The sequence below is a fragment of the Clytia hemisphaerica genome, unplaced genomic scaffold, assembly GCF_902728285.1.
Source record: "Clytia hemisphaerica strain Z4C2 unplaced genomic scaffold, Clytia hemisphaerica genome assembly, whole genome shotgun sequence".
In the NCBI taxonomy this organism is placed as follows: domain Eukaryota; kingdom Metazoa; phylum Cnidaria; class Hydrozoa; order Leptothecata; family Clytiidae; genus Clytia; species Clytia hemisphaerica.
The window spans coordinates 121,030-147,494 of NW_027103278.1; the positions used below are offsets into that span (position 1 = coordinate 121,030).

Sequence of the window (26,465 nt, forward strand, 5' to 3'; positions counted from 1 at the left end):
GTGTTGAAATCTACAGTCCAAATATCTTTTATCATCTAATTATCCTTTTAATTTTATTATATGGACAAATTAAATAAACGATTGATCTTCATGATGAAAAGAATAAGCTGAAACTTCATGTCTGTTAAAATCTGTATATTCGACCTTCACTACAAGACGTCATCATCAGAGTATAGAAGTCTATCAACAAGAAAGAGATGTTAAATCAAATTTGGAATTGGCTAATAAATCTCTGGTTATAGACCTTTTCATAAATTACGTCACGAACATCACTTGCCTCGTTTTGAAATTATTGCCATGGTGATTAACTCCTAGCGGATTTTATTTAAACTACTTTCTTTTCATAAAAAAATCATTCAATGTCTCAAGGGACATAATCACCATAGTGATTGTTTGAAATCGGGGCAAGTGATGTTCGTGACGTAATTTATGAAAAGATCTATTCTTATCCTTATCTAAAAATCAATCATCATCACTACTATCATTATCATCTCTGGCATTACCGCAAGCACCACCTCCATACGCACCACTATCTTGAATCATTCGTTTCTTTTCTTTCCCATTACTTTTTTGTTGTTCTTTTCGCTTCTTTTCTTTAGGAGCATGTTTCATAATGTCACCTATCATCCAATCCAAATCGTTGTCTTTATACTTTTCTTGTAAGGCATCTAAAACGTTAAAATGAGAATGAATTTTTTTCAAAATTTAGAAGTTAAACAAGTTAAAGAGATTTAAAATGTTAAAATAAATTTATGATCGATAAGCACTCTTGTAACAACAATACTTTGACGTAGGAAGCATTTCCATATTGAGGGGGGTTGAAGTCTAGTGACACCGTGAAGGCCAAGCATGGTTTGGCCCGAGGGGGGGGATTTTGAAAATTTGAGCTCTAGATTGCTTGAAAATGCACTCAATCGTGACAATTATGACAAACTAAAAAAGAAAACTTTGCATTTTGCAAAAAAATCATTTTTTTTTATTATTGAGGGGCATAGCTCCCCCCCCCCCTGTGCCCCCAAGTTGCTACGGAACTACAATATATAAAATGAGAATAAAGACTTTGAAAGGCGGTATTCAGTAATAATCATCATGGTTTCCAATTACAAAGTGTCCCGAAAAAGAGCACTGTGTCAGACTACCACTTCTATAAGTACAAAAAACAGCTGTGTTTGTATCACAAGATCTAATAATGCTCTTTAAGACAATCTTTAATTCGTCGTTCGACTAAAGATATTCCAAAAATAGTTTCAGTTTATTCTGCTGCCCCATTCTAAATAATTTTTGAATGTTATAGGTTTTTGCATTTGTGTTTCATTGTTGCATTATTGTGATTTAAGTATCGTGAGCTGTTCCATTCAAAGTCCATACAGCGGTGGGCGAACCTTTCTATTCAAAAAAAAAATGTTTGAAAAGTAGGGTTACCCCTGCAAAATTGCAAAATTTACAAAGAAAGCCTTGGAAAAATTCATTAAAGTGACATTAAAGTGGACAGACTAAAACCTGTCTTTTATCCCCTGGAAATGCTCGTCCACCCCCTGTATGGGTATAAAATGGAACGACCCATTACCAATGTAATTAAAAAACAATCTCGGTCATATATACTTACAATCTTACAAATCTAACACAGAAAAGTGGACATAGTACTTTTTTTCGGGACACCCTGTAGAGGTGAGCTATACATAGGCGGTAATAAATAATGATAATTTAATAACAAAACTATCAAAAACATTGCGAATCAAGTACACTAAAGAAATTATCTACACCACAAATTTGGTATAATTTAATTGTTATAAGTTGGATAATATTCATAGAACTTACTCATAATGCACGTATAATGATGTGTGTCTTGAAAGTTCAGTTTTCCTTTCTTGCCAGCTTTTGAAAATTGACCTTGCACAGCTCTAGTCATCAGCGAGTCCAATGCCGAAAGCAAAGCCTTTCTCGCAGGTTTGCCAGATGATAATTGTCTTATGAGTCTTCGCTGAAATGTGTAAAAAATATGTACAAATTTAAGCAAACAAGGGGCAACCAAAAGCCATGTGCTGATTGTATGATATCATATTATATTTCAAAACATCGCCAATTTTGGCTGATTTTCATTTTCCCAGATAAAAAGGTCAAAAGTTTTCTTTAATTTACAATTTTTCTTTTCTTTTACAGAAAATATCTCATTTGAATGATGAATTTCCCACCTTTGAGCTAAGCTTAGCATCATAATTTTCTTTTGCAAATTTGAGCTATAGTATGATAAAAATACTATGCTTATAAAAAAGAGCATTGATTACCAAGATAACTTAAGGTGCCTGATAAACCATATTTAATAGACACGTTAGTTTGGGTTGAAAATTATATCTTGTTAATACCTCCAAAAGAAAATGGACTAAAATCAGGCTAATCTATGTACCAACAAAATGAGAGACCTTGCAATTGACAGCTGAAGATGTTTTCAAAAACTAATAAACGACGGGTCCTTGCCGTGGATGCAAGAAAATCGAGGTGTATACTTCAAATTATCCTCATAAGGAATAAGGTTGGTATAACAAGTCTGAGCCGTACCTTAATCTTTCGTTTTTTGCTGCTCTGCTTTAGCTCTAATTCCTCTTTTTTGAATTCTTCCATTGAGGAACTTGCCACAAGGATTTGATCTCCTGTATCATCGCTTTCTTCGGTGTCCATGTTTGAATTCTGGAGTAGACTTAGTATACGATCTTGATTCTGACTCAGTCGTTGAAACTCCATCATGATCGTATATTGAAAATCTGAAAATGAAAGTACAATGATGCAATTACTAATTTGATGTACACACTTTTTCACTAGTTCGTGTTTTAGCGTTCATCTAACGTTATATTAATTAGATAAGCACTGTGTGATATGACATCGGGATAGCTCCAAACAAGTTAGAGAGGGAGAGATATTAAGAAAGCAGGTAAAAGGACTTGTATCAAAGAACTTTATTACGAACTTACGTTTATTATTCATTTCTTTAAAGTTGACCACCAGCACTTGGGTATTTTGATGTTTGCCGAACGGGCGATGACATTGTCGTCGAAATCAACGATTGATCACCTAGAGAGGAATATTTAAACTATCAGTGTCATGGAAATGTATATATTCTTCACGAACCGAAACGTAATTTAACGTATTTTAATATAGCATAGAGTAACTACAAATGTGGAAATATCTGGGTGTTCCTATTGCAGAAAGCATTCAAAATCTTACTTTATCCAAAAATAATTATTGTATGTACACAATTAACTTAAAATATCTCAAGACATCATACCTTGTGAATTGAATCCAGGAAGGATTGGAATGAATGCATTACTGGTATTACTGGGTTGCTCTGTCGTGGGCGAAAAACTCGATCTGACCATTTGTGATATATTGGCTAGAACAAAAGAATTTCTTTCTATTGATATTTAACCTATGCAAAAAAACCTATGCGATCGGCATTCCAATTTAAGAAGTAATTCAAGGATCTGAGCCCCTCCAATGCATTTTTTACATTACATCACTTTTACAACAACTAATTCGTTAAGGTATACCTTTGGCCCGTTAACTTTAAACCTTTACAACTTTTAAAGATCTACTATAAAACTTACATTTGTTGTAAACAGGAGAAACTAGACTTGTATTTCCCCTTGGTTTTCCCTTGGTTGTTACTAAAACGAAAAATAAAAAAAATGAATTTAAGGAGTGTTCTCTTCAGCTTAAACTTTCTTTTAATTCCTATTTACTAGTCCGAAAAAGCAACCTTTTTAAAAGAGATAAAGTATATCTGGATCTCAAAATATCTCCACAGATTCACTAATTTTTAAGGTTAAAATATACTTGAGAGGGACCATTTTCAAACTCTAGTGACACTACAGTACCCATCTCCTCTCCAGATAATGTTGGATGAAATTTCCATTCAAGATTTTTAAAAGATTATAATTTTACAATATATAAAAAAAAGGTGTAATGTTACCTTTGCCCAAAACAGGAGAGCGAAGCTGGAAAGAATTTTCTTCAACTGTTTGTTTGGACGATACTAAAGTGATATAAGTGGCAAATCAAATAAAATTTACAATTTGAGAAGAATCGAATTTAGTGTTGCAAACTTAACGATTTTTTTATGGTACCGAATCTGATACCAAGCAATGGAGGTATAAGGCAAAAAGAATTTCACACAAATAATCACCTGTGGCTGCACCTGGTAGCGAAGGCAAAGAACTTTCAATCGCAAATTGAGGTTGACTTGTATTTCTTTCTTGGTCTATAAAGTAGACGAGAAATGCTTCATCATAAAATGAGCTGTCATCGAAATTGCGTATTCATCGCAATGGGCTCTTCCAGAAAAAAAATTTACATGGGGGGTGGAGTATATATTGTCCGGGGGTAGCAAAAAATCATCAAAATTTGCCTTGTCCGGGGTGTAAATTTGCTCTGTCTGGGGGTAATTTGGTGTGTCCGGGGGGTCAGAAGATGCTTGTCCGGGGAGTAAAACCTATTGTCTGAGGGGCCAAAAGTCACCCTGTCCGGGGGGTAAATCACTAAAAATTGTTATATCCTCCACCCCTCATGTAATATTTTTTTCTGGAAGAGCCCAATGGCGTCAATGAATTCGAAACTGTCAAATTTGAAAAATCAAATTTGAGATCTGAAGTAGCCGTAGGAAAATGATAAAAGAAGGAACTAGGGTATAATAACGGTCTGCTCAACCCTCAACCCCGTATTAACTTAAGAAAAAAAAATTTAGCACTTACGACTTGGCTTCTTCTTAACGGGACTGTCTTCAGCTTCCGTAGTTGTGTATGATCCAGTTTCCAATTCTTCAAAGTTGTCTTAAATAGAATATTAAACTTTATCTTAAGATAAGATGGGAAATTATACAAGCTTTAGCCCAGATTTAAATATTTGGCCATTTTCTCAAGACATCGATCCACTGGAAAAAGAAAAGCTCATACTAAAATCAAGGACCAATGATGTAAGCATTATTTTCTATGCATGTTTAAAAATACATTTACTAACCACTAGATCTCTTGACTTCTAAGACTGGAAATGATTTCCAATTTTTGTCTAGCGGAGCGAGACTGATGGCCAATTGTCTGGCTTTGTGTGCTGGCCACCACATCGTATGTCCTTCCATCCAATGCTTTGGAATGGTGGCCTCGACGATTTTGTTATTTTCAAAACATTTGACTAATACGTATGCCATTCTGAAAAAAAAATAATTGATAACATTTTCTCATTGCACTCGTTTAAGCATATTAGATTAGGATTTCGGTAGGTCGCGAGATTTACTGAATTTTACGACAATTAATTTTAAGATAATTAAAAGGATAAACACTGCTGACAACTTTTTAGGAAGCCTTACTTTCATAAACGTTCATTATCGTCTGTAGTATTTGGAGAGAGATTAACATTCGCAAAAAAAGTCAAGATTCACGAAAACCACGATAGTTCGTAACCTGAAAAGTCTCAAAAGTCTATGAAACTTTCTAAAATAATAAAATGCTCAAAGAAACACTTTTTTTCTTCATATAGTAATTACAAATAAATAAAGCTTGGTACTTTTAGGCAGAAGAAATACATTTGGGAAACAATAAAATACTGCAAAGAATTCAAAGTAACAATAGGTCTATACCAGTGGATACAAAATTTGCATACACGACCTTAAATATAATTGTGTAATCTCTAGGTCCGAAAAACTTGATTTCTTAAAGGTTTTTTGATAGAATTTTGAATAACTTCGAATTTTACGACACTTTGGGATAAAATTCTGAAATTAGATATTTTATGAACATTTTATAAGAGGTTGTAAAAAAGTGAATTATACAATTTATATCGATAATTAAGTTTGGAAGTTAAAAAAGTCCAAAATCCAACTTTGTAGGTTTTAACGAGTATACACTTGTACAAGCACTACGACCGTAAACCATGATAACTCTGGAAAAAACTACTAACAATTTCAAAGAAAATTTTAAATCTGTTTCAAAATTTGACTCGTTATTGCAGGAAGACATCTAAATCAATGAAATTACAACAAAGTCATTTCGATACGGTAAACATACACACTTTTTCAGGAAACTTTCTTTACTATAGTGTCGCTCCTCTGCTTGCAAAGTTCCTTTCAAAAGAAATATACCAACTGATTTAGAGTCGATACCCATTAGATTGAAATACGAGGAAAGATTTGATAACGTATAAGTGTTGCATAAGAAGGCACCACCATTTTCTTGCCTTTTCACAAAAACTAAACGATGCGAAGTTAAAAAGCATGAATTTTTTCCATCAGGTTTGATTTTCATCGCCACGGGTTTATCGAGATAGTAACTAGCATCTAATTCTTCTGATCGTTTCACAATCTGGCTAAGTATATTTGATTTTCCTCTGACGAGGCGTTTCAATTTTTGTAAATGATTCTCGAAAGGAAAACAGGAAAATGCAATCAATGGTAGCTGGAAATAATACACATCGCTTGAAAGGTGCAGTAGATTATGCACGTTGAAGACGCAAAACGTTTCACCATAATACATATGAGCATTAAGAAAAAATATTTCAAAAGTTCTTTTGCAACATCCAAATTTGCATTACGAATTGCATCAACTTCTTCACTTAGTAACCTGATTGCAAGAGAGAAGCTCAAAAAGTGTTTCCAAGCGTCTGAGGAAAGATATGGCCGCAGTACAACCAAACCAGTGTACAGGAGGAGCGATTTGAATTCAGTGGCTTTCCATCTGTCTAAATCCGAAATACTTCGAGGTTGTCGGGCAAAATCAGATGGTAATTTGAGATCATCAAGATTTCTAGATATCGCATTCAGATAGGCAGTAGATAACTTTCCAGCTTTTATCTTCTTGTAAGAACCTTTTAGATAATAAAGTAGACGGCGAGTCACTCCAAGGTAAACCAAGTGCATAGGGTCCAGTGTAAAATCTCTGATAATGTCAATTGCCAAGCCAACAAGTTCAGACTCATCCAACTGATGGCGCTTGCCATCGTCATCGGGCAAGGCGTATCCATTTTGACGAAAAACTTCATCTGTACGCTCTTCAATCGGAGGATCAGATTCAGGATCCCACCTGTCATAAACAATCCGATTTCTAACACTTTTACCCTTTAGAGAGCACCTTTCGCAGGCATAATAGCCTGTATGTTGAATGGTGCCTCTAAGCCCTGAACGTGCTGGAGCGTCACAAGTGAAGCAAAACAAAGACACTGATCTATGGACGCCGTTAAAAACAAAACCATTGGTTATTAAACGGTTTGTTTCAATAACAAAATCTCGAACAAACTCATTAAATGGGGGCTTTGATTTACCACAATAAAATGCCACCGCTATCGGTTTGAACGGGTGAAATCGAATCAGAATTGGCCAAAGATTGATCGAACTTGATTTGAAGATTGGAAGTCCATCGATGTTGATGAATAAAACGATTGAACGTGGCTCGTCGTGGTAAGATAATAGTTTTCGTATCCGGTTTTCCACGCCAATGTAGATATAGTGCCCAACACCCATTGGCGTTTGAAGTACATCTCTTTGAGTATTTAGTAAGGTCCTGCTGTCCTTTGGAACATCACCACCAAGTTCTGCAACGATTCCCAAAATTTCATTAATGCAAGCTCTGGTACAGTTATTATTTATGGCCCAATTTTTCAATTTTTCACACAACACATCATCATCATTTTCATCATCTAAACACTCACTATCGGATTCAGAGGAGGAGGTGGCAAATTCAGAATCACTTGTCAAATCAGAAGGAGAAGAAACACCAAGAACAGCACCTAGACCAAGACCAACATTAACTTCTACACCAAGACCGAGACCAGAACCATCATCAGTATCTATATTGACATCACCGTCTTGGATATCCGAGATCATGCTATTATCTGATGGACCAGCATCGTCGACGACCATTGAAGCTTGAGTATTGACTTCGTCATTTTCATCACTCGAACTAAAATTTTGATGGCTATTTGAAACAACTGTGACTTGCTTTCTTCTGTCCCTCCATCGCTTCAACCTTAAATTTCAAGATAATAATTTCTTTTATTTTCTAGCCTAACTAAAACTGCAGAAAGAAATATCCTGCTACTGAATCACTTTAGATCTGTAGCAATATACTGATAGGCAATAAAGTATTTGGAAGTTTATTCTGACTTATATCATAAAATTTACATTTCCGATATTGATACCATAGGCGTAGCGAGATTCCCTGCAAAATTTATGGATGAAAGCGGTTATTACGACACTGTAATTATTGTCTTTGTTTTATCAAAAGATAATAAATTATGTCATAAACGTCTGCACTCCGACTTCACAAATGTTGCAGGGTATCTCGCTATGCCTTATTATTTATTTGGAGAAATTTACAGCACGCACTTCAATGAATTGCAAGACTAAATAATATATACTATATCCTATTCACCTTTCTTTATTTCGAGCTTTTCTATCCATTTCATAACAACTGCATTGCAAAGCCAAGCAAAAGATAACTAAAAATGGAAAAATTATTTTCTCTTATAATAACTGTTGTATAAAATAGGATGGAAATCTTACAAAAAAGATGGAATAACTCATGATATTCTTTGCACTAAATAAAAGACTCGATTCCTCTCAGCAGATTTACATAAATATAACAAACCCAGAGCCATGCCGGTATTGATGTCAAAGATAGGTGTACATACATACATACATAACTTCATCCTACTCAGCGAGAAGGTGAAGTGAAAGATAGGTGTAATGGAGGCTTAATGTTCCTGGGTTAAGATACTGGCCAAGGAGCCCTTACTCTTCTGACTAATCTTTCAGTTTTTGTTTATTATAGAAATACAAGCACACAGAACAAAAAAACAACATCATTCTTAATGGCCTTGTGCTTAAGTACTAGAAGCCTCATTTTAAAAGGCGCTAAAGTCTGATTGGGCTCTTCCAGAAAAAAAATTTACATTGGGGGTGGAGGATATAACAATTTTTAGTGATTTACCCCCCTGGACAGGGTGACTTTTAGCCCCCCGGACAATAGGTTTTACCCCACGGACAAGCATCTACTGATCCCCCGGACACACCAAATTACCCCCTGACAGAGCAAATTTACACCCCGGACAAAGCAAATTTTGATGATTTTTTGCTACCCCCCAGACAATATATCCTCCATCCCTCATGTAAAACCTTTTTCTGGAAGAGCCCATTTTTCCTAAACAAATTCTTCCCTTCAATCTGAAATTTTTTGTTTTTAAATAAGAGTGATTTTAATTCACAAGGAGCAAAGTTGTTCAGTAAGAAGAAAAGATCAGCAAGAAGAAAAGAAAAACTAATTTTTGTTTATTCAGCACGAAATCAAAGACTAAGTAACAATAGGAGACACCGGCCTGATATAAGACATGACGTGTCTGATATGAAATAGGAACACTTATGTAAAACTAAAACCTTTAAAGTGACTTGAAATATTTTACCACACTAAGCTTCTTAGTTAAGGCGTTTTGACATAATTAGGTGATTTAAAGGTTTTTTTTTCCTTTATTAAGAGGTGGTAAAATTTTATATCAACTTTTTAGGTGCACACGTCAGATATACCAAAATTAAGTAAATGAACCATAAATTCAGGAAAACAAAAAAAAATTCATTTTACATAAGAAATAGACTTGGGCTCCTTTAGAATTGGGGAACCTGGATCTCTTTCAAATTTAAGAAGCCTTTAAAATGAATTCACTTCAAAAATCTCACGTTACTTGGATAAATGTTTTAGACTTTTTGGTTGAGAGATTGTGTTTTTCCTGCTTTTCTTTTCAAAACATGGGAAATTAAGAAAAAATGTTAGACAAGAATTATTTAATTTGTTGTTTCACGGGCCAAGCTACCCAAAAAAGAGGGTCGGTCGGTCGGTGAAAAAACTAAAATAAAAGTAGAGTTTCACCTAAAAACTACAGTACTACATATCTTTACAAAAATGCGAAATAGAAAATAAAAAGACACATAAAGCTCGAATTTATACCAAAATTTTGAGAAATTTGACAGTCTGTAAAGCACTTGAAATAAAAATATACTACCAAAATTATGAATTTCAGGGTCGGTAGAGCCAGTAAAACAACTAATCAAATTGGTCTCGCCTTAGGGGGAAATTAAAATTATAGCAACTTGGGCATGATTACCTTTATAAATGGAATGACAAACAAAGTGCTTGTTTCCTTTAGACGCCTTCCACAAAATTTAAAATGTTGCGTAAATATCACACACAGGTCGCACGAGTCCCATAGACACAAACATTTGTACATCACTGGGAAAAATGTGAAAATTTCTCCATGGTTTCCTGGAGGTGATATCATATAGAAATTAGTAGTTTCCAATAGTTTTCCCAAAACGAAATCAGGTTACACGCGAAATTTCCGAGGTAATTTCCCGAAGCGGAAATTATGTCGAAGTTTACAATGTAGTTTCCGGATAAAACGGAAAAGTCGAAATTCGAAATTTCCCATGGAAAAATCTTTCTAAAGTGCTAGTGTGCAAGTGGTTTACAGGTAGTGAAATTATGCATGTTTAGTTTCCACGAGAAAATTTAGTCGAAATTGCTCATGTAGAAAAGAAACTTTGCGCATGAAACTCCGAGTTTCATCGAAAAGATTGCTTGCAAATTAGTCAAATTCGAGCGATTTTTCTCTTCATTTAGTAGTCTAGCAAGCTAGACGACTAATTTATACATAGTAGAAATAAAGCAAAAAGTAATGTATGGAACAATTTTAGTCGTCTAGAAACCTTTGTGCACTAACTCCAAACAAAAGAAAAGTGTCAATATTGCAATTATACTTTTTCCCGTTCATTTGAGTTGATTTCGTTTTGAGAGTTTGTTGTTGCTTGATAAATTGTTTTCTCGCTATGCAAGTTTCTGCGTAGCTAGCCCCTGTATCTATAAGGCTAGAACACCGGATTCTTCCAGTCGTTTATACAAACTAAATCCCGTATTATTATTAGTATTGTTATTATTAGTATTACACGCATTATAAACGACTCCAGTCTATTCATTTAGGTGAAATAGGGCGATCATTCTGTCAATAATGTAACTTTTTAACTTTAGCTTTAAAGTATTTAATATCCAATAAATACAACGGCCTATAATGCTTTAAGAAAATTGTAAACATTTATAAATTATACGTTCATATTACATTTATTTTCTCATCATCATACCATTGAAAGTCTATACAAAATATATATAATAGAACATAAAGCTACAAGTAGGAAAGATAAAATTTTCAAATGTGCATCGTTTTTAAAAATGACAATACATCAAGAGGGACTTTTAAGCACAGGACAAAAATGATCTCCATAACTTGTAAATGTTAAGAATGATTAGTTGATAGAGATTGATATGGGAAATTTATTAACTGGTTGAAGTAAAAGCCGGTCCATACAAGAAAATGCACTATTTTGATTGGTTCTCTAGCGGTCAATATAATACGGTAAAGACCACTTCAGTGCTTTGGTCAAACTGACGATGATTTTGAAAAAGGAAATTTGTTTCATAGAAAAGTTTCGTCAGTTTGAACATGATTTAAAAAACTGACGTTGCAATGACTTCTCATAAGAAAGTGACGTCAGAATAAATCAAAGAAAATATTTGGTAAAAAAGAATATGAGTGGAAAATGTAATTTTTTTGGCCAGAAACACACAAAGAATGTTCACCAGTTAATAAACACAATAATATAACTGTTTTCTCGGTCAATACGTAAAATATTGACCTTATCCTGCGCACAGACCTCGCAAGCTCGGTCTGTACTTCGGCTGCGGTCAATATTTTACCGTATTGACCTCCAAACCAGTTATTATTGTATTAATATTACTGCGAATAAATAAATTAAAATATACAAAATTGACTATATTCTTTCAAATGAGTTGTCTTTTAAATAAATTAAATAAATAAGCCTCGTGATTCTCAAAATGTTTTAATTTTGAGCCGTGAACGATTCTTAAGTTTCAGAAAGGTAATAAAATAAGACTTCTTCGAATTGGATAAAATTCATTGTCATTTAAAAAAAAAGATTTCTTTTGGTTGTGGCTTGAAAAACTTTCTGAGTTTTTGGCGTTCGTCAAGATTTCGAAAAAGATGATAGTCCACCAATTTTGTTAGTTCGTTATTCCATTGGCAGTATCGCATTCATCCATTTTGAGTTCCATATTGACTGATCAATTCACCTAAGCATCGTCAAAGGAGCTCCTATAAAAAAAATTAATAAGTTTGATTACCATCTACTTGGAAAATAAATGGCTATCCAAATCATATAAAAACTTTCTTTAAAGACTTAAACAGTAAAATAAATAGACATCAAATTAAACATTGGAAAGAAAGACAGCAATATTCTCGAAAGGAATAAAAAATTGTGAAAAGACAAAAATTAAAAAAGTCTTACTTTTTAGGAATTACAGCTCTAATTCCGAGCCAGCAAAGTGAATGTACCATCCAATTGAAGTGCTGAAAATGGGTAAAAAAAATTATAAGTCACTTTAGAAAGCAAAGTCTTTCAACATCAGACAGTGCAAAAAACTTTATAACGGTAGAAACAACCCAACACCTACATCAATTGACCTTCTTCAAAATGATCTATCTTCAATCCCCATGCCATATTAATTTCTCAAGTTTTGTCATAAGATATATTTGCAAAAAAAGAAGACCAATAAAACATGAAAATATTTATTGAATTAATAGTTTCAAAATATTTATTTGTCGTAAACTCATAAACTAGCCATAAGCTTTTTATGAAAACGGGTCTCAAGTTTCATCAAAAGATGCCACATACACAATCAAATGTGTAGACCCAAGGAACAATGAAAACTTACACGTATCTGACTAAGCGGTTTAAAATCAATTCTTTATTCCACAAATTCATTTGTCGTAAACTCATAAACTAGCCATACGTAAAGTTTTTTATGAAAGCAGGTCTCAAGTTTCATCAGAAGATGCCACATACACAACAAAAGTGTAGACCCAGAGAACAATTATAACTTACACGTATCTGACTAAGCGGTTTAAAATCAATTCTTTATTCCACAAATTCATTTGTCGTAAACTCATAAACTAGCCATACGTAAACGCTTTTTATGAAAGCAGTCTCAAGTTTCATCTAAAGATGCCACATACACAGCAAATGTGTAGACCCAGAGAACAATTATAACTTACACGTATCTGACTGAGCAGTTTAAAATCAATTCTTTATTCCACAAATTCATTTGTCGTAAACTTATAAACTAGCCATACGTAAAGTTTTTTATGAAAGCGGGTCTCAAGATTCATCAAAAGATGCCACATACACAATCAAATGTGTAGACCCAAGGAACAATTCAAACTTACACGTATCTGACTAAGCGGTTTAAAATCAATTCTTTATTCCACAAATTCATTTGTCATAAACTCATAAACTAGCCATACGTAAATTTTTTTATGAAAGCGGGTCTCAAGTTTCATCAGAAGATGCCACATACACAACAAAAGTGTAGACCCAGAGAACAATTATAACTTACACGTATCTGACTAAGCGGTTTAAAATAAATTCTTTATTCAACAAATTCATTTGTTGTAAACTCATAAACTAGCCATACGTAAAAGCTTTTTATGAAAGCGGGTCTCAAGTTTCATCTAAAGATGCCACATACACAGCAAATGTGTAGACCCAGAGAACAATTATAACTCACACGTATCTGACTAAGTGGTTTAAAATCAATTCTTTATTCCACAAATTCATTTGTCGTAAACTCATAAACTAGCCATACGTAAAGTTTTTTATGAAAGCGGGTCTCAAGTTTCATCTAAAGATGCCATATACACAGCAAATGTGTAGACCCAGAGAACAATTAAAACTTACACGTATCTGACTAAGCGGTTTAAAATCAATTCTTTATTCCACAAATTCATTTATCGTGAACTCATAAACTAGCCATACGTAAAAGCTTTTTATGAAAGCGGGTCTCAAGTTTCATAAAAAGATGCCACATACACAATCAAATGTGTAGACCCAGGGAACAATTAAAACTTACACGTGTCTGACTAAGCGGTTTAAAATCAATTCTTTATTCCACAAATTTATATGTCGTAAACCCTAATACTAGCCATTATCATCTGACTTACACTCAAAAATTTATTCACTTGAAACCCAAGCTTTATTGTTTAAAGAAACCCGTTGAAAGAAATTTTTGTTTTTTTCAGCTCACTAAACTTGTACCCTGTGTGTTGAAAGCGAGTTAAAATCAATGTATAGAAAATAAACTTCAAAAAAATAAACCACTTAAAAGAGAGGACACCAGTTATTTTCTATATAGACTAAGGCGTTTCTACTGTATTAAAATATTACTTCAATGAAATAGGATTAAACAGAACATGGACAAAAAGAATTGCTCTAAACAGACAAGAAACTTGTACTTAACTGTGTGATTCTTTCCTTCATTTCAAGAGATATGCATCAACAATCGCCATCTTGTTTGCCGCCAAGCCAGAGAAAGAAAAGGAAACTGGGACGAGTTTTGAAATCTTGATAACGGGCGGTATTCTGCAGTCGGTATAAGAAGCGCCCTCGATCGACACCCTTTTAATTTTTCTCAAAAACTTCAAAGTCTGAGAGCTCAAGCAAGTCGTACGGCAAATTGATAAAGCGTGCCGTGTAAACCGGGTTCTCGACCAACTTTTATCATTCTTTTACATTTTTACAACAGTGATTATAATTGATTGTAATTATTAATCCGTGTATAAACCTTCGTTTTGAAAGTCTGTCAAAATAAGAAAGTTTCCAATAGTTTCCAAAAATTTCCTTTTGAAACTTCAAGTGTAAGATTTCCGTATGTTGGAAATTATAGGAAACTCGTTGTAAAAATTTCGAAATCTGGAAACTAGTTGAAATGTGAAAGTTTCGTAAAATGGAAACTAGTTGAAATTTTTACATTTTCCCCAGTGCATTCCGACGTTGATTATAGATTTTTAAATATATTTCCATGAAATTTTCTAACAAAATATCACACCCCTTTTAAGCTTTTTTCACATGCACGTAAAATCTTACTTAAGACCTTGAAGGGTGGGGAATCCCCTTAAGCTTATGTAGTGTATTACAAACGATTTTCTATAAGGTCTAAAGTAAAATTTTACGTGCATGTTAAAATAGCTTTATATGAAAATTTGTTAAGGATAGGGTGGAAATTGACTAAATGATAGTTATATTTATACTTTAAGAAAACTTTGAGTGAGGTTGAGGTGTTGCAGATTTGAAAATGAAGCACAGCTTTTAACAGAAGACAAAGTGTTGAGCATGGGTAAACACCACATCCCCATCGCTACACCAAAAACATTCTCCAAAAAGTTTCAAAACATGTTTTTTCTGACTCAACAATACCTCTAGTATGAAAATAAACTCCATGCCCTTCAACATTTTTGATTGGAAAATTTTCTTCAGCCTCTCCTTGCCAAAGGCTCACATTAATTATATTCTGTATTAATGTCATTGATAGACTACTCAAAACTAGACATGATAATTAATAGAACAGTTTGATTACTGAACTAATTGAACTTTGTTGAACTAAATCGAATGACAAAAGTTGCTAAAATTGTGAGTATTCGATTAAGTTCCACAAAGTTAGTCAACAAAAAATGTTTGACAAATTTGACAAAAAACTCCGTTCAACAAGAAGAAAATGTTAAACAAATCTTTTCTAAGTACTAAGCGCACAACGTAATCTTCTTTTAGGAAACAAATATGTAGTCTGATTTTTAAATTCTGCTATCCACTCCATGCAAGCAGGGGGAGAAAGACTGTCGAGAACACCCTGAAAATAGTGGCCTATTTGGTCGCCACTTTCAGACAAAAACAATTTGGCACCGATTACGTAATCTTATTCAAGGATCAATCAAAACTTTTTTGTGCTCGCTCGCATTGAGCCAGACGTTACTAATCAATCGGTTATCTATTAAAATCGATATCTAATTGATAGTTAATCGATTGATTAAATTAAGTTTGATTAAGTTTGATTAATGTAATCTAAAGATCTCTATTAAAAAAAGTTTGATTAAGGTTGGTTTCTTTAATTGAACTTTATTGTTTATAGTTTAGAAAATTTGTGAGTATTCAATCAAAGTTCGACAACCGAACTTAGTCAAGCATTTTAATTTAATTGGACAACAAAGTTCGATTAAGTTTGACAAACGTTTGATTGGTTCGATTAATTACGTTTGGTCAAAGTAGTGGAGCCAGCCAAACACAAATCAAATCGGTCCAACACCAATTACCAATCAATCCTGCCTTAATCGATTGAGCAACAATATATATGAAACCTTCAAACTATTCAAATGGAGAATATGTAATCAAACTGACTGGCAGAGGGTTGGGAAAAGAATCAAAACAACCTTTAAAGTCTTTCTCAAGTCAGGGAAATTTAATGCACTGATCTATTACCTCAAGAGTCAAGTGACGTCATAGTCATTATAAAAAAACACTGGTCTGGCAATGTATTGTTTTAAAAGGCAAGTTGCGATTTGCATACTTTTTGATCACGTTACCAAATTCTCCTTTTGGGATTGGTCTAAATTTCAATCACATGATCAAAAAGTATGCAAAATAAAGTCGATTTGCGAACGCAAGCTCTAACTGTTAACAATAGAAAGAAACAAAAGCCTTCCAGACCGGGGTTTTTTATAATGACTATGGTGACGTGTCAAGTGTCTCCCAAAGGCATTAAGGTTGTTTATCAGCATACAGGATAAAAAGTTTGGGTGTGTAATAGCCAGTACACCAACAATGGATAATCTAATTCCATCCATTAAAAAAGCAGTTTCTCCATTCCAAAATCTATAAGTCAAAACCAATGAATCCCAGTATAAAATACTAAATGAAAAAGTTCAACTCAACCAACTCCAAGCAAAAGGAGAGAAAGAAAGTGAAAGTACAGAGTTTATTCTAAGAAAAAATTTACCTTGATAGCTTGAGTGTTCAGTGTTGTTGTCGTGATTTTCCAATTCAAAGTCAATTGCCGTCGACAAATTCTTTGTTCATAAAAAGTCTCTGTCGAAAAATTGGCGCCGGAAGAAAACATAACCGGGGGTTAATAGAAAATAAGTTTAACGTCTAAAGACGTCGAAAGACGTCGGAAACTGACGATCGTGAATTGGACGGGGGTTGTGTTTAAAGGAAAAACACAAAAATACTTTCTCTAAAAAAATAATAAATACAAAAAGAACGTATGAATCTTGTCAACCTATTTCATTTAATTTATTTTTATGATTTGACTTATTTGAAGTATAACTTTATTCAAAAAGAATAATTCAAATAATATATAACACCCGCAAATCTAATTGAACAACAAGTCTTTTGACTTCGAATTTACTTTTTCCGATCGTCTATAGTGGACCATTGCTGGACGTCGGTAAGACGTCGTACTAAGACCGTCTATAATTGACGTCTCAGCGACGTCTTTTAAAGACCGCGACGGGAAAGAGACGAAAGGACGAATAACGGACGTCGCTCAGACGTCCTAAAGACGTTGCGTGCCCACTGGGTACCTTCAGTTCCCAACCTCTACGGACTATACACAGTTTATTTTTTATAAGAATTACATAAATTGAGATGAGCCTCATGATTCTTAATTTTTTTTCTAATTTGAGCCTATGAATATTCTTAAATGATTCTTAAATTTTCAAGGTCGACTTTTTGAATTTTTTTTCAAGATCTACATCGGTTTTACTTACACAAGGTATTTTAGCGTTATAAAGGATTATGTAAAAATTGGGAAATTCATGTTAGTGGAATGACACTGAGGTACCTTTGAAGAATAGATTCTCGCTGATTATAAAATTATTTGAGGCTGAGAGTGATTCTTAACTAATTCTTAAAATTCTTAAGATGTTGAGCCTCATGATTCTTATAAAAAGAATTCTTATAAAAAATAAACAGTGTATCTGTGAAATGGAAGAGGATCCCAGAGCTCTAGTGCTGTCAAATACTGTTGGAAAGACAAAAATTTTGAAAATAGGTAGACGTCAATGTGAAGATTATAAATTTCTTTTTGAAAACAATGTGAAAAAGTACAAAAATGTAGAAATGTTAACTTTACGATGTACTGAGAAGGAAAGTCATTTGTTAAGAGAGTATTGTCTATTTTAAACTTGAAAAACAAAAAATATTTACAAAAGGTGTCATTTTTATTCGTTTCAGGTCTTCAATCATCTAGATCTACATCCATCGGACCATCAACACTTCAGACTACACCTACAACAACAAATAATGGACCAAGCAACCCAACTGGACCCATTCAAGCCATTGGCAGATCCCAAACTAATCATGTAACGATTATATCTCAAACCAACTCTACCCAGACCGCAACTGGACAAAATAAAACAACAACTACAACGAGAGCCAGCGAAGGTACAACTCACACAACCACAACTAGAGCCAACCAGGCCATAAGTTCCACTGGACCAAATCAAACAATTACAACAACAGCAACAACAGCCGCTCAATCTTCACAAGCAAATCAAGTGGTCCCACCTTCAAGGGAGCAAGTCCAGCAAAATATTTTCAGAAGTAGTGGGACAAATCGTAAATCTAGTGAGACTGTAACCTCACTAAAAACTCTAGTTGAGGAGTCTGATAAAAGAACTGAGACCTTCTTTACAAAAATGGTGGAGCTTCAACAGAAATTCGAAGAAACACAAAAAGAGAAAGAGATGAAATTTTAGTTAGAATTAGCTAAAGTTATGAAAAATAAATAAAAACATATGATAAAAACTAACTTGCTTTTTCATAATTTAAAGAACTAAAGTTTATTCCAAAAGTTCTGGCAGTCCACACATTTTGGTCAATTCCTCTTGAAGGAAAACGATATAATCAAAAGTAATACCTCGCTGAAAAGATAATTCTAAGTGAAAGATTATAAAATTTTAAAAATTTTCGAAAAATTCGAAAATGAAAATGAAAAACGAAGAAGAAAAAAATGAAGATTTTTTCTAATTGTTTAAAATATTTCAATTTATATTTTTCTGAAACTTTGAACTTCGCTGATTTCGAATATGTATTCAGATTTGTCTTATCTTTCTTTGACCAAAAGCTACAGTCCTCCGAAGTGGGTCCATTTAGCCTGTTTTTGCCCATTTTTGACCGTTTTAAGCCTACTTTGCAGAGAGCTGTAGCGTACAGTACAAATTTCGCCGACGCCTTTCTTTATTGCCTTGAAAAACTTTACTTGCTGCATACATTGTTAAAACATTCTCCATTTTTGTCACAGAACTGTCATAACAGGCTTCCAAAGACAAGTTTTCGGTTACTGAGGAAGAGTTATTAAATAGTTGCTACGCAAAATTTCACGAATAAAACAATGGGAGATTAACGATATTTCAATTTGGTTTAACTTTCAATGGATAGAGTTTGTGTTTCCAACATAATCGGGATTTATTTAATTGATTCTTTTGTTGTCGAGTTAACGACTTCGGATTATCCTTCTCTAATCTGTCAGAGACTCTTTGTTTGACTTTGATGGATTTAATTAAGGAAAGCTTCCAGTGTGAACGCGCCCCTTAGCTGCCCGAAAGTTTGCAATGTTTTGACTTTTGAGGTTGAATAAGAATGGTCTGCGTTTCTTATCTAGTAGCGTGAGAAATGTTTTGCTTTTACAGAATAAGTAAAGAGCCTCATGAATGTATAAAGTGGCTTTACGGGAGATAATTTTGGCGATTTTGGCGAATTTAGGAAATTGAATATTTTGCTTACTTGCCAAAATAAGATTGCGCGTAAAGTAAACTTTTTGTTTTCTTACTGGTGGCGTTTTCCATAATACCTTATCGGCCCGTTTTACGATGGCCCTTATTCTGCCACAGCCTAATTTTGGGCTTACGCCAATTAGGGCCGTAAATGCCAAAACTTGTAAAAATCGCTATTCAGGCTTCAAAACATTAGTGGATACACCTTAAAAACTACAAAATTATATCTTTTGTTACATTACATCTACAATCGGTGACATAACATAATGGCATTTTTAGTTATTTTAGCGTTTTTTCGAAAATTGAAGTTCGAGCGAAAATGTCAATTTTGGGCCTTCGACTTCATTTCATCGAATATTTCGATTTGGGAGGGATTTGGCTTCCAGGCTATATTTCAAGCCCTATCAGACAATTTTTGAACTTTTTGATCCTCAGATCCTAAGCTCGTAAGTCTTAAGTCTAGCGTTAAAACTCTACTCTTCTAACCTACTTTAGAGCACTTAAAAATCGTTTGTGGTTTTGAAATTTCGTGGGGAATCTCCCTTTAGTGCCAAGTTTTATGTCACAGATTGTAGTTTGTAGATTGTCGAGAATTTTAATTATGGTAAAGTGTCGTAAAATTCGAATTAATTCAAAAACTTTCTAAAAATCAAGTTTTTCGAACCTAGAGATTACACAATTGAATTAAAGGTCATAAAACCTATACTTTTTAGATACTCATACTTATTGTAGATATGAAAAAAATCTTTTTTTTCTTTTTCATTATTAGGCCCCAAAGAAATCTGCAGGACCTCAAAGTTCTATTTTAAAGCGCTTTTATAGGAGTCTGCTAAATTGCGTGGGTTGCGTGGGTGCGTGGGTGCGTGGGTCGATATTTTTGCGTGGGTCATTTTTTTGCGTGGGTGCGTGGGTCAAAATATTTTTTGCGTGGGTCAAAAATTTTGCGTGGGTCAAAATTTTTGCGTGGGTCATTATTTTTTGCGTGGGTCATATTTTTTGCGTGGGTCAAAATTTTTGCGTGGGTCAAAATTCTCTCTGTAATTCGAAAAAATGCCTTCCCTTGAAATTCGAACTGGTCACATCCAAAATGTTGGATGTGTTTTACATAACACGTTTTGGTTTATTTTGTTTATTTTGCATAGCTGTAGCTGTCTTTTTATAAGAGGAAGCTTTATAGAATCGTTTTAGAAGCTTTAAAGCTTCTTATAGCACGCTTTAATCTTTTGGGTTTGCTTTGAGTGTTAAAGAACAAAGCAAATGGCGAAAAAATCTGAAAATTTTTCTACAAAAGTTATATTCATTAGGCGACGGATTACTAAACAATTTAATCGCCATTCCGATACATCGGAGGGCATATCTATCTATCTAAGTACATTAAAAATTGGACGAAATAAAGACGATGTACTTTTTTTCAAAGCAATAGAACACTGGAATCCTGAAATATAGCACGCTAAAATTCAAAAGTGTGATCCTGAAGTGTGTCTACAAAAATTAGACGGGTGTGTGTTGATTCTGTATAATGTTATAGTAAATAAGTGCAGCTATGTAAAATAAACCACAAGGTGTTACTACATAAAAACTGTGTGCTTTTGTTTAGTTTTCGTAGATATTGTATAAGATAACTTGAAAAATTTAATTTGACAAAAAAAACGTCTTAGCTAACTCGAAAGTTTTAATTTGGTAAAAAAATCGAGTTAGCTAAAAAATCACCAAAAAAATAGTGACCCACTCAAAAACTTTGACCCACGCAAAAAATAATGACCCACGCAAAAAATGTGACCCACGCGAAAAATAATGACCCACGCAAAAAAATATGACCCACGCAAAAAATATGACCCACGTAAAGTTTTTTACCCACGCAAAAAAAATTGACCCAGGCAAAAAAATAATGACCCACGCAAAAAAAATGACCCACGCAAAAAAAATGACCCACGCAAAAAATTTGACCCACGCAAAAAATATTTTGTCCCACGCACCCACGCAAAAAAATGACCCACGCAAAAATATTGACCCACGCACCCACGCAACCCACGCAATTAGCAGACTCCTTTATAGTAGTGGCCAATAAAATTTGAAAATCGAATTTCTTAAAACATGGTCATGTTGCTTACCAAAATGTCACAAATTTGATGGCGATTTAGAAAAACATCAGAAACATATGAAAAATTGAAGCCAATAAAAGTTTTGGTCGTTTAGAGCCATTTTTTGACAAAACAACATGAACAGTTGCATTATGGAAATGAAATCCTGAAAAATGAAAATATTATCATGATGGAAATAAATGTCTACAATCAGAGAATTTTGGTTATTTCCTCGTTTTTCGAAATTTGAAGTTCAGGCGAAAAAGTCGATTTTAGGCTATCTCTTCAATTTAATCGAATATTTCAATTTGGGAGGGGTTGGCAGACTTCCAGGCTATATTCTGAGCCTTATTGGACTATTTTTGAACTTTTGGATCCTCAGATCCTAAGCTCGTAAGTCTCAAGTCTAGCGTTAAAACTCAGAGTTAAAACTATACTCTTCTAACCAACAACTGTAGAGCAATTACGAATCGTTTGTGGTTTTGGAACTTCCTGGAGAATTTCCCTTTTTCCTCAAATATTATGACCTTGATTGTAGTAAGTATTTTAACCATTGAATCACAATTCATCACCAGAATTGCTCCTCTTAGTTTTATTAAGTTTTGAGCAAGGGGTGAAAGTGTGTGGTTTTTAAGGTGTAATATTGTAGTTTTTCAGGTGTATTTTGATTTTAACATACAGTTTTGAAAATGTTTTGGTACCAATGATATATTTGTAACATTAATAACTTCGTGGCTGAAAATTTGAGATCGAAAGGACATTTTCACAAATTATTCGAGGAAAACCATTTTATAGTTTTAAGGTGTAAATCACTAAAAATGCATTTGTTCACTAAGCAATATAGATTTTATAAGCAGCTTTTACAAAAAAAACCATACCCAGGGAAGAAATTCATAGGGAGCCTCGATTCACCAGAAAAAGTTTCAGCCCTTACTGTTTTCTTTATCATCCGGATATAGGGGGTACCTCTTTTTTTGTAGTTTTCAAGGTGTATCCACTAGTAAAATATTAACGAAAATTTAAGTCATCTTTCCGTAGTAAACTGATGAAAATGTCATCGAAAATCACTGATTTTCGTGAAATTTTGAATTTAGAGTAAAAAAATTGGTTAGTTTCCATCTTTTATGCCTAAAATCCTTTAAATTGAGACAAAAGGGTAAAAAATTAACGCCGTTTTTAAGTAAAAATTGCAAAATTTTGGCCTTTTTTATCTTCTAAATATAAGGAACAATAATCAACCATAAAATCCCTTTGCATACGGGAAACTTTTTCGCGACATAGTGGCCTGTTGTATCAGAGTAATGATTCTCAATTCCCCTCGCATGGCACGGGTTGACCTGGGTGACGGTGCATTCACTTGCCAAGTGAATAGTAGTGCCACGGCGAACATCATAGCCTGTCTTCCAAGATGGGAATCAGGAAGCAGAGGGCGAAAAAATTTTCTAAATTTTAATAAGCAGTGGGGGCGAGCAGAGGTTTTCAAAAGGGTCGGTCGGGTGACAGCAAAGCAATATTTTTTAAGTCTAGCCTCGGTATATAATATCTTCTATACTTTATTTATAGGCATATGCCCAAAAAACTTGATGGCGTAGACAAATCCAAAACCAGCCCAATGATAACTGGGCAAATTAAATCTTTTTGGACCAAATGTGTTGGGTTGACGGAAAAGAAACCGACTTTCAACGCCACAAAAGTTCGAAAGTACGCAGTAACGAAAACCTACGAAGAAAATCCGGGCACGAAGAAAGATTTGGCAATGTTAATGTGCCATTCCGAAAAAACGGCAGCAAAGTCGTACTACTTACAAGAGAAGAGCAAAAATGCTGTTAAAACGTCGCAGACGTTACGCCAAATCATGCGGAGCAACAACTCCTCAAAGGACGAGGAAGAGGTTTTGAAGGAGATTTTTCCCGATTGCTTTAAATTAGGTAAAGCAACACTTGCCTTGATAGATGAAAAGGGACGAGAGAAACTAAATTCAACACTCCAAGAGCTAAAAAAATCGGAGAAAGAAAAAGAAATATAAGTGAAAGTGATGGTGACAGTGATTTTATACCGGAGGAAGGGGACGAGAAAGAAGCATCTATCAGCATGAACCGAGCTGATTTTACTATCCAGGACAACAATCTGATAAACAAACATTTTAAAGATCTTATCGAAAGCAAAGTCGTAATCAGAAGAAAGGAAGTTGGAGACCGATGTCAAAAATATTGCCCACAACTTTTGGAGAAGTATGGAGAATATTAATAAGTGAGAAAGTTCGGAAGGAGAGAACAAAGTATCACAAGACCGACAATTGAAAACTTGATGTGTTACCATAATTTTTTAAGAAGTTTTACGCCTAGGTAAGTGAGTCTCTTGGAGTGTGAAGCTTGATCTGATGCCTCAGGGTTGGCGGGCCTGCTAGTAACTTGCTTTACTGGGGTTGAACGCAGGTGCCTCTAACAGCTGAGGTCGAAGAGATCGCAAAATACTCTAAGTGCTCATTTGCATTTGATCTCGGCTTTTGGTTCATAAAGGAATGAAGTTTTATTTAATTTTTGAAAAGATAAGGCAACTTTCCCGGGTTTTCTCTGTCTTGGCATCTGAGTTTCTTAGAATGTGGAGCTTGATCTAAAGCCTTAGGGTTAGCGGGCCTGCAAGTAACTTGCTTGACTGGGGGTGAACGCGGGTGCCTCTAAAAGCTGAGGTCGAAGAGATAGCAAAATACTCTAAGGGCTCATTTTCTTTTGATCTCAGATTTTGGTTTTCTAGATGGAAGAAGTTCTAGCTATTTACTTGAAAAGATAGAGATTTAGATCTAGGTAACTATGATAAATTATTATGATATAAATTCAAATATTAATGCTGTTCGCACTAGGATTTAGGATAGATTTTAGCAAAGAAATAAAAGGCTGTTTTGAATATCTATTTGAGCTACCTATTTGTATATAGTAAAATTAAGTCTGAATATTCAAATTATTTTTTGAAAATTTGTTACATTTTAATTTTATTTATTGCATCAGATAATGAATGTATAGTTCTTACAGTACATGATTAATTATTTTATTATTTTCATTGTTTACTTACCTACCTCTCTAGGCTTTTTCATAAATCTTTTTTATGCCAAATGAATCAATAAAGGTCCAATCAGATTAAGAACATCAAATAAGAAATTTACCTTTGTAATATTCTTCTCTAATACTCTGCGTCTCTATATTTCAGTCAAGTTTCCGCATTCAGGTTGAGAAGTAGAGTGTGAATAATTCACTAGTATTTAATTTTTTTACATATACCGGGTGTCCCAGAAAAAAGTTCCGCTCTTTGAAGTGAATTTTCTCGAGTTCTATGAACTTTTCAATAATGAATCTTTTTGCATTGGAAAGAGGAAGGATAAACTTAAATTTTGAGGGGTCATTTATTAAATTAAGTCAACTTGATCAAAAGTTATAGCCTAAATGCTAAAATATCACTTTTCAAAAAAGTCAAAAAAAGACGAAAAAAGAGTCCTATTTATTTAGATATTTCATCTTTTAAATATCATTGAATTTCAATAATTTTAAGGTGTACATACTGTATTACTTCGAATAAACGCACCCTTTGAACAAACGTTTATTACAAAATTGTCACTTTAAAACTTTAATACAAGGTTTGATTGGTATTGAATATTTTAGTCTTTTCATATAACCAGAGCAGTAGTTTTAGTCGCTGAACCAAAGAAATTTGCATCGAAAACCTGGCATAGAACTAAAACAAAGAGTAGATTTGCTCTAAATATTCGACGTTAGATTCAAATAATACAATAAACGCCCCGTCTTTAAAACAGCCCCTTGAATAATCGAACGCCCCTCTTAAAATCGAAAAAATTAAATAAACGCCCCTAGCGTTTATTTGAAGTAATACGGTTTTAAGAATATTTACAGAGAATTTTTTTTTTTTTTTTTTTTGACGACTTATTCTATCATTAAAATTTTCTGTATCATTATTTTCAGTATTATTCCAAGATTCATTTTTAAATTTTGGACTATTTTTCATTTGTTTTACTTCTACTTATTTTAAGTAGATTTGTTACAATTTAAAGATTTTTAGTTTAGTTCACTGCAATTATAATACACAAAATTGTATTGAAATTGAATTTGCTATTTTTCTACCCTCACGAAAATATCTTAATAAGTAAGTAAAGCTAACTTAGTTCCTTTTACCAGACACGAATTGGAATTATTTAACTCTTGCTGGTGGCATTGCTCTCGTTAACTAATGAGTGAGCTTATTTATAGCACGTAAAAGCTCTTCACTCCAAAGTATAATTTGAAAATATGAACTTTGAAATAAAAAAACCCAAAGGGCATTTGTCAGGTATTTGAAAACTCAATTGGTCTATTACACAGTTAACTTACTGACGATTTTTAAACGGAGTACTTTGCCTAATTGGTGGGTTTATAATTTTTTATGTTGTAATTGTGTGAATCTAGTTCTTTCAAGTCCAAGCTGACAATTTCATTTGTAATAAAGTATAAATGAAAATTCGAAAAAGTTGGTTTTAACATCGTATCATATAAAATTTCCTAGATGTAAATCAAAAATATTCCCTCATACCCCTGATCAACTTCCGGTCATATATTTTTGTGCCAAAAAAATCCCTAAAAACAATAGCAATGCCTCGAAATGCTTTCAACTTTTTTGGATGTCTGAAAGCAAGAAAAAGGG

At 33.8% G+C, this 26,465-nt stretch overlaps 4 protein-coding genes across 4 annotated transcripts; 1 reads left to right on the forward strand and 3 right to left on the reverse strand.

Annotated features, from left to right (window-relative positions):
- Positions 1-446: 446 nt before the first annotated feature.
- Positions 447-2,985, reverse strand: LOC136802537 (uncharacterized). Its single transcript, XM_067059275.1, has 4 exons — positions 2,967-2,985; positions 2,557-2,759; positions 1,819-1,981; positions 447-668 (listed from the first exon to the last, which is right to left on the reverse strand). The coding sequence occupies exons 1-4, from the start codon at positions 2,977-2,979 to the stop codon at positions 463-465; spliced, it is 585 nt and encodes a 194-aa protein (XP_066915376.1). The 5' UTR covers positions 2,980-2,985; the 3' UTR covers positions 447-462.
- LOC136802526 (uncharacterized) lies at positions 2,976-16,971 on the reverse strand. Its single transcript, XM_067059266.1, has 8 exons — positions 16,920-16,971; positions 5,008-5,195; positions 4,743-4,820; positions 4,178-4,252; positions 3,965-4,027; positions 3,600-3,659; positions 3,281-3,385; positions 2,976-3,066 (listed from the first exon to the last, which is right to left on the reverse strand). Exons 2-8 carry the CDS (start codon positions 5,192-5,194, stop codon positions 2,984-2,986), a joined length of 651 nt encoding a protein of 216 aa, XP_066915367.1. The 5' UTR covers position 5,195; positions 16,920-16,971; the 3' UTR covers positions 2,976-2,983.
- Positions 6,428-8,485, reverse strand: LOC136802462 (uncharacterized). Its single transcript, XM_067059196.1, has 2 exons — positions 8,409-8,485; positions 6,428-8,003 (listed from the first exon to the last, which is right to left on the reverse strand). Exons 1-2 carry the CDS (start codon positions 8,435-8,437, stop codon positions 6,428-6,430), a joined length of 1,605 nt encoding a protein of 534 aa, XP_066915297.1. The 5' UTR covers positions 8,438-8,485.
- Positions 16,972-17,908: 937 nt separating the features above from the next.
- Positions 17,909-18,681, forward strand: LOC136802471 (salivary glue protein Sgs-3-like). Its single transcript, XM_067059204.1, has 2 exons — positions 17,909-17,975; positions 18,158-18,681. The coding sequence occupies exons 1-2, from the start codon at positions 17,909-17,911 to the stop codon at positions 18,679-18,681; spliced, it is 591 nt and encodes a 196-aa protein (XP_066915305.1).
- The last annotated feature ends 7,784 nt before the right edge of the window (positions 18,682-26,465 follow it).